At 39.3% G+C, this 9,317-nt stretch overlaps 1 protein-coding gene across 1 annotated transcript in view; it reads right to left on the reverse strand.

Moving 5' to 3' along the window:
* Positions 1-8,106, reverse strand: part of si:dkey-11f4.7 (piezo-type mechanosensitive ion channel component 2) — a 70,960-nt gene extending 62,854 nt beyond the window's left edge. The window contains exons 1-2 of the mRNA XM_056299401.1: positions 8,043-8,106; positions 4,324-4,419 (exon numbers count right to left, since the gene is read on the reverse strand). Coding sequence (XP_056155376.1) covers positions 4,324-4,419; positions 8,043-8,106 — 160 coding nt within the window. The remainder of the gene's footprint in view (positions 1-4,323; positions 4,420-8,042) is intronic.
* Positions 8,107-9,317: the final 1,211 nt, after the last annotated feature.

The following is a 9,317-nucleotide window of genomic DNA, read 5'->3' on the forward strand; positions in this document are numbered from 1 at the left end:
TAACCACAGGGCCACCGTGCTCCCCCTAGACTGGACACCTAGAGAGGATGTGTTAAGGGGGTTGGAGAGGGTCAATTCATTGACTTTTCACATCATAGTTGTCACAGGTGGTCTGATTGAAACTGGCAACGTTTTGGTGACACTCCTTTCCTCTCCAGCTTTCGGGGTGCATTCATTGAGACCCCCCTGATTTTGTCAGAAATGTTGAGTCAGTAATAAATAACGGATGGCTGCTATTTTCAGGTTTTGAGTTGCAGTATGCCCCACAGAAGACTTTCAACGAGAGTGCTCTTAAGATGGCGTTTACTTTTGGCTGCTTCCATTGGATCATCCGTTTCCATCTCTTCCTGTCCTCTGCATCTTCCTCTGTCACACCAGCCACCCATCCTCCCTCACCACATCCATAAACCTCATCTTTGGCCTTCTTCTTTTCCTCTTCCCCGGCAGCTCCACATTGAGCATCCTTCTCCCAATATACACAACACCTCTGCTCCACACATGTCCAAACCATCTCAATCTTGCCTCTCTTGCTTTGTCTCCAAACCATCCAACCTGAGCTGTCCCTCTAATATACTCGAGCCTAATCCTCACTCTTAAGATGGTGTATCTTTTTTAAATGTGTCTTCTTTATCTTCTTCTTCTCCTTCTTCTTTTTCTTCTTCTTCATAAACAAGTTTTGCAATATTGGAAACTGTTGTTTAAACACAACTTTACCCCCCATGCAGTTCCAATTTGGAATAATATAAGTATCCTGTTTAAGGGAAAATCTTTGTTTTTGGAAGCGTGGTGGAAGAAGGGTATTTGGTCCTTTACACACATTATGGATGACACAGGCAATTTATTGAATTATAATGAGTTGTGTTTGAAATATAGTTTATCCTCCTCTGTAAAGGTCTATGACATGGTAATAGGTGTGATCCCTATACAACTCAAGATGATGGTCTCACAGTGTCTTATTTACTCCTCCGTCAGCCCCATACTTAATGATTGACAACTTAAAATTTGTCGACAGAACTTGCAATAATCTCTTTATCAGAAACTCTCTGTTGAAGATATGTTATCCTAACCCTTTAAGAAGGAATTATATTTTAGGCATGTACTCAAATTTGAATGCCCATGAAATTAGAAAAAGATACATTTCATTCCCTATCCCCCCCAAAGCCAAAGAGGTTCACTTTTTTTTTTAACCTTTATTTAACCAGGAGGATCCCGTTGAGATTACAAACCTCTTTTTCAAGGGAGACCTGGCCAAGATAGGCAGCAGCAATTAGAAAGCGCAGTTACAAAATCACACAGTTGCAAAATTACACATTTGAAAACACAAACAACAGACAAAAATATTTAGAAAAAAAGTAAATTACAAGCAGATTATAAAAAAACAAGTACATGTTGTGAAATCAGCTTCAAGTACTCTCAATTTGGATTTAAAACGGCTCAGTGAGATTAACTCTGTAAGTTTCCAGTCATTCTGCAACATATTCCAGGTTAAAGGTGCAGAATGAACAAAAGCCTTTTTACCCAATTCAGTGCGGGCATATGGAACAGAAAGCAACACATAGTCAAGAGAACGAAAGGAGTAAGGGCCAGCACTTCTCAGTGCAATTAAGTTACAAATGCAGGAAGGCAATAGACCAAGGATTGCCTTATATATAAAAGTATACCAATGACTGATACCAATGACTATACCAATGACTGATACCAATCACTTCAAGATAATTAATGATATTTACCCCTCCAGTGAATTTATAAGATTAAAATTAAATGTAGACAGTAATTTCTGCCAATTCTGCAAGACAGACATAGAAACAACGGATCATTTATTTTTCCACTGTAACATTACTTATAAGTTTTGGTATAATTTGTATGTATGGATGAAGTCGAGCATTGGTGCTTTACCACCATTTCTACAAGTAAGTGTCAAATTTGGAATGTTTATGGAAGATAGAAATATAGAGTTCTTGTTGAATAATGTGATTATTTTGGCAAAATATTTCATACACAAATGTAAATATTGCAAAACGCATCCCTGTTTAGCAGCCTTTAAAACCGAATTAATAACTTTGTCCAAATCTCTAAAATGAAAAACAGAAATGCCCAAAAATTATTCTTTGCATTTGAATAATTTAATGTAATTTAACCCCTGGAATATTGTATTGTCCTATTTTATTTTATCTCTTTTTAATGTTCCTTTTCTGTTTCCTTGTTTTGTTCTCATTGTCTTTGACATGTTTGATGTACTGTTCTTAGCCTATTCTGTTGTTTTAGAGTATACTGGCTTTGTTTGATGTGTTTGTATATTTGAAGTCTTGATTAAAAAAAAACTTGTTCTTTTTCTTCTTCTTCTTCTTCTTCTTCTTCTTCTTCTTCTTCTTCTTCTTCTTCTCCTCCTTCTTCTCCTTCTTCTTCTTCTGGCTTGTTCCCTGTTGCTCGGGAGTTTATCTGTGTCTTTCACTATTGCTGTGATAGCAACTATCTGGTCGTATAATTCCCTTTGGTTGTGTCTACTTGGCTTGGCTTATCTTGCTGCTGCTGCACTAACATTTCCCCATGGTGGGAGAGAATCATAAGCGTATCTATCTGGTCAAAGTTTCCATAGCTCATCATTAGGAATGTACTAAAACCTCCTTCTCCCCTTGTTATACCTTTAAAACTTTTGCAGTTTATTTTCTACAGAATTTAGAATGAACTACTGGGGAAATAAAGGTAGTTTTTGTAGTTAACATTTTCCAATTTGTAATTTTTTACTGTTCATATTAACCTGCTGACAGGACTAGCTCATCTTAACAAGTCTTTAGCTAGCCAGTAGAAAGGCTTGACTCTCACAATCAAAAACATAGAGAAAAAAAAGCATTAATAGCAAGCCAACACCTCTCTTCCTCCCACTAAGACCTGCATGCAATTGTCAACACACACACACACACACACACACACACACACACACACACACACACACACACACACACACACACACACACGCACACACATACACACACAAATGCCTATACACACAGAAAAAATGCATACATGCATAAACACACACATGGGCACACACACAGGTACTATCTATACACAGAATAATTTGTTAAGATGCAAACAAACATGTACACATATGCAAAACAACACACACACACACACAGACTGTACACACACAAACATACACTTATCCACACACGCATGTAGCTGCCCATTCTCACACTCGACCACTTAGCCTAAGGAGGGTGAAATCGTATTAGGGAAATGAAGATAACCATGGGATCTACAAAGCTTTTAAATACAGCCTGACAGGCAAACTGTTTTAGATGGAGGGACAGAGGAACTGCAGTTAAAATGCTGACACCACATCTTTTAATTCCACACAGTAATTACCAGGTAATGTATAATTGATTTGACCGTTGTGACCGCATCCCCTTTACAAAGTACTCTGAGGGAGGACTGTGGATACTTTAATTCATCATAATGCATTGATCAATACAGAGAAAGCACACACACACACGCACACACACACACGTGTGTGTGTGCGTGTGTGTGTTAGCAATGGTTATAAAAGACATGCACACACAAATGCACAAGCATGCACACACACACACACACACACACACACACACACACACACACACACACACACACACACACACACACACACACACACACACACACACACACTTTCGTTCTTTCTTTCTTTCTTTCTTTCTTTTTCTTTGTCTGCCTTTCTCTCCTCCTCCCTCCCCATCTTTTCTCTGTTTCAAACATTCACACTGTGCCTTCACTGTTGCACCCCCTGGACTCTGGAATAGGCGTCAGGTCTGGCCCCCACCATTGCCCTATTTCGATCCCATATCAGAACCCATTTCTACTCTTTAGCATGTTACCACTATGATCTGGTATGTGTGCTGGTGTATGCTATGTCTCCTCATACCAGCTGTTTGTTTTTGGTTTTTTTTTTGAAATTATTGTTATTATTATCTACTGGCAGCAATTTGTTTTGGATGTACTTGAAAACTTGTGTGCCACTTCACACTTAGTGTGTTTTATAAGTGCTTTACATACATACATACATACTGACTTGTTTTGACGTGACGGTGACATTCCTTTCCCTCACCTCACTGCTGTTAAGGTGTGCATTTATCGCATATGTAGGGCAGTATTTTTTGTTCGATTTGTTTCCATCTCAGTGTGTGTTTATTTGTTTGTGTCTGTACGGTCGGCGGTAGTGTAAAAAAACAATATTTGTGTGTAAGAAAACCACAAGTACAAAGACCCAAACTAAGACTGGGATAGGTGACTGAGTGAATGCGGGGGTCTTTGTCTCTGGGGGTCTCTTACCTCTCAGAGTGATGGGGGTGGGGGTTGGCAGCAGGGGCAAGGCGAGAAGATAGAGGAAGTACACCACGGACAGTCCGTTGTAGCGGAATGAGGACGCTGGGGAACAAAGGGCAGACTATTAAAATCACTTCTGTTCCTTGCTTATATCAGACGACACGCATCTCCCCTGAGTAAATCAGTCACAAACAGGTCTATTTCTTTTTGCCTCCTCTATCGAAACATGTTTAACTAGACATCCATCCATTATCCAAAACGCTTATCCAACTCAGGGTCGCGGGGATGCTGGAACCTATCCCAGCATTCATCGGGTGGCAGGCGGGGAGACACCCTGGACAGGCCACCAGTCCATCACACAAACACACACACCTAGGGACAGTTCAGTATGGCTTATTCACCTGACCTGCATGTCTTTGGACTATGGGAGGAAACCCACGCAGACACGGGGAGAACATGCAAACTCCACACAGAGGACGACCCGGGATGACTCACCAAGGTTGGACTACCCCGGGGCTCGAACCCAAGACCTTCTTTCTGTGAGGCCACCGCGCTAACCACCGCGCCACCGTGGCGCCCCATATTTAAGCATTTTTTGCTAATGTAATATTGATTGCCTGTCCCCCAGAATTGCCGCATCATCGTCACATTTCAAATGGATAAAACAGTGTGGAAAAAGTCACGGAATGCACCTTTAAGAAAGATAGCAGCACCCTAAAAAAACAACACGCAAAGCTTTTACCTAATGAATCAATGCAGAAGAATAAAACAATCTACAGATGAGCTGGAAAATTAAGTCCAGAAAATGACCGGATCCTCTATATTTTAGAATTAAAAAAGGATGAACTACAACTAAACATATTTTGGAAAATGGATATTTGGAATTTCAGGCATTAAATCTTTAAATATTGTAGTGAGCAGGAGATTAAAACAAAAGCGACCTGAAAATCTGACTTTTAACTTTTAAAGGACATGAGGAGGTACAGTTTTTATCTTCATAAATACACAAATTGATAATTTAGTAAAACAACAGAGCTGTCTCACCATAAGTCGTCTAAATAAGAGAATTGGCAGTTCAGTACTGTGCAAACAAACAAAAATAGAGATGCAAACAACTTCAGACACAGAAAAACTATTACAAGGATGCATATATTTTTTACTTGTTTGGCACAACAATATCATAATATGTATATAAATGATTAGCCTCTGCATCATTACCTACCAGCTGTGGAACAGTGTGGTAAAGTGTCACCATACAAACCGACACACAGAGAAAAGGACCTGACACACACAACAGTGCAATTACAGTGCAAGCCATAGCATACTACTTACACTATGTGTTACAGTGCATGTAAATTGTGCTTTAGTATATCTTACCTGTACGTCTGAGGTTGGCGCTGACTTATTGGATAATATATGAAGTTTCTAAGGTGATTTGCTTGCTGTATAGTTTTGGACTTGCAAAGTGCTTTGTGTCTGCAAAGTAATGGTTTTTCTGCTGCATCAAGGCACATCTCTACAATTTAGGCAGGGCTGTAACTAGCCTACTGAATGGGGTGGGTCTTTTTTTCCCCCAAAAATTAGACCTTTTGAATCCAAGCACAGGATGCCTTATGTAATCTGGCCTTTTATTTGCTTTGGCTGCAAATACTCTATTTTCTAATGTACTAACTAATTTTGAGGAAGGCTCGCCAATTAATGGATATTTCAGGCTTAAAAGCATCACATGGTAGTGACTACGCTCTTCTTTTGTTCCTAAGGTTTTTGGGGTAGGCTGAATGACCCACCCAACCCCGCCCCCTTGATTACACACATGTCATATACAAGACCTGAAAAAAAAAACCTAAACTTAAGTGCCAGCCATATTAACCACAGTGAGTGAGTTATTGTCACAATATTGGTGAATGATATGGTATTGTGAGCGATAATAGACCACACAGGACGCTTGCTGGAACATATTCCTCCAACAGGACCAATCACTTCAACAACCCATAGTGACAATCCTTCAGAGGACGTGCTGACACTACATAGGAGCTGAAGCCACTATTGATACCATGTGCATTTTGTATTCACTCAGTTCAAATAATACATTAACTTGATATTCCTAAAAACAAAAGACAGGTGAACTTATCATAAAACAGGAAGTAGTAGTAAACTGCATATAATTATCCACAGCACACTGAGCCTCAATGCAGCGCTTCAACCACTCATAATGGGGAATTACCATTCTACATTCACCTCATGTTTACAGGATAATTTGGGACGGGCCAGCTAACCCCAGAGTGGTACAAGAATGGTGTGTTGTGAAGCAGTGGTTCCTAACCTGGGGGTCCCAACCCCCACTACGGGTCACCAAAGCTCCACGGGGGGTCCACAAAGCCACAAAGCCGTCTTCACTTTAAGGTTGTAAGAATATATATATATATATATATATATATATATATATATATATGTATATATATGTATATATATGTATATATGTATATATGTATATATATATGACGTCTCACCATTTCATGGAGAAGAAAACTTCTTAAGGGTTATTTTAGAAGTTTATATCTTTATTTAGAAAAAAATTAATAAAGATATAAACTTTCAAAGAAATATTGCGAGGATAAGGGAGCGTGTAGACGCGAACACCAGCACCAGCAGTATTCACAGAGCTAAGCTAGCAAAGCAAGGCGGCTAAATTAGCTGGTCCTGTATTACAGAGGTACATAGTAGAAACAAAGAGTTGATAGAAAAATGGCAAAAAAGAAGAAGATCTCAACACTCTCTTCAAGATTCAAGAAGAATGTTGAATTTCTCAAAAAGAAAGAGGAATTATATTGAGTTTGGCTTCATAGGGGCAATGGACAAAATCAGAACTGAACGTGTCATTTGCGGTGAGAAATTGGTGAATGAAAGTATGAAACCCTGCAAACTGAAGCGACACGACCCAGGGAGTTGTTCTGTAATTCTTCTGTGCTGTTATTGTTTTTTAAAGATATTTTTTCCCTTTTTTTGTAATTGTACATGGGTGGTGGGCAGTGGGGGTCGTCAGTGTATAAAATGGTAAAATAGGGGTCCCTTAAGAAAAAGGTTGGGTACCACTAACAGTATTTATTTTGCAATTTACCACAAACACTGTTTTTTTCCCTATATATAATTTTTTTTCTTTTACTACACACTATTTTTTGTATGCATGTATATGTTTCTTTCTACTGTTTTTGCCATATACATAATGTTTACATGCCATTATTTTTTTTATTTTTTTTTAAGTTGAAACAATTGTAGAAACTAATTTGCAATGTTAACAAACACTAATAAAAAGAGTTTAGAAGAAAAAAAAAGAAAAGAAACAGGTTGGGAACCACTGTGTAAAGCATTATAGAAGACTAAACACACACACGCACACACACACGCGCACACACACACACGCTTCTACTGTTTAACGTCACCTAGCCATTTTTCCTGCTCTCATCACAGCATGGACATGAGACCAAAGACCACACCAGAAAAGCCATTTGGATAAATGGTGTAAACTATTACACATTTACCCAATACTGTACATAGAAAACTATTCAGTGCAGACAAACACATCAGCCATACGTGAAAATAGCACCTCTCTAACCATTATGCTCGCCTCTGGAAATGAACAAAAATAAATAAATCTATAAAATCTAATCTATTACCGACACAGAAACACTGTTTAAAAGGATTTTGAGACAGATAAAACAACTTACCGGCCAGAAGGAGAAGTGGCAGTAATAAGTTATAGAGCATCCCCACAACAATGTCTTCAGCCATGTCTTCTGCTCTGTGTCAGAGACACACACACACACACACACACACACACAAAACACTCCTCGAAAAACAATTAACCTGTCAGTTTCTAGGAGTCTGAATGGACACGCATTCAGGAAGGAATATGGTTCAGATCTGTGCAGACGAAGTCCCATCCGCTCATACATCTCTCTGGAGGAAGAGGAAGATATATGCTGCCTCAATTAGCACCATTCTCCCCATGCCGAGAGAGAAAGAGAGAGAGAAACAAACTAAAGGTAAACAGACCAAAGCTTTAAAAAACTGTTCTTAGAAATCAACAAAATTGTAAAATGATGTAAGCCTAGCAATGAGCGGCGGAGAGGAGTCTCGGTGGTAAATGCAGGACTCCCCTGATGCCCTCCTCTCTCATCTACTGCCTCTGTCACACCCTCCCTCTCTCCTGTCTTTGTCACCCTTTATTTCTCTCTCTCTCTCTCTCCTCTCTCTCTCTCGCTCTCTCTCTCTCTCTTTCTCTCTCACTTTTCAACATAATGGGTTGTAAGCCAGCATCACTGTTATTACGTTGAGGCCAATATTACTCAGGAAAATATGCTCTATCATAACCTGACTGGAAAAAGCATCCCCACTCACAGATAAATTAATATTACCCCCCCACCCAAATAAAAAAACAGGGCCAGGATGTCCTTTGTATTTTCTGTAGTGTGAAACCAAAGTACACTAGTCATTTTAACTGTGCTCATGTTTTTGCTGGTAGGCTACATGTGGATGCGTGCACATCCGTGAACATAAGTGTATCCATCATTTCATGCATGCACTTGTGTTTTGGCTGTGAGCACATACATGCTAGTGTTTTGTTTTTTGGGAGGGAGGGTACATCTATGTCTTTATCTTTATTTCTGGTATCCTGTGTGTGAAATTCACAGTCCTGTGTTTGTTTCCCTGTCGGCAGGCCAGACTAGCTCATCATATTTGTGCTGTGTGGCGAGGGGAAGTGTATCTAATATTCATGGCTGCGAGCCCATTAAGAGCTGGTGTGACTACAGAGCATTGATCAACGACAGAAGCGATGTTAGCAACAAAAATAAAATAAATCCAAGTTTATTTAAAAAAAGAAAGGCTAATATGTACCACCCCTCTCACGCAAATTTAGTGTGATGTAGATATTTAGTGCCACGGTGTGTGTTAAATGAAAAAAAAAAAAGAAAAGAAAAAAGACCTGTAACTTTGTATAG

The sequence above is a fragment of the Lampris incognitus genome, chromosome 2, assembly GCF_029633865.1.
Source record: "Lampris incognitus isolate fLamInc1 chromosome 2, fLamInc1.hap2, whole genome shotgun sequence".
In the NCBI taxonomy this organism is placed as follows: domain Eukaryota; kingdom Metazoa; phylum Chordata; class Actinopteri; order Lampriformes; family Lampridae; genus Lampris; species Lampris incognitus.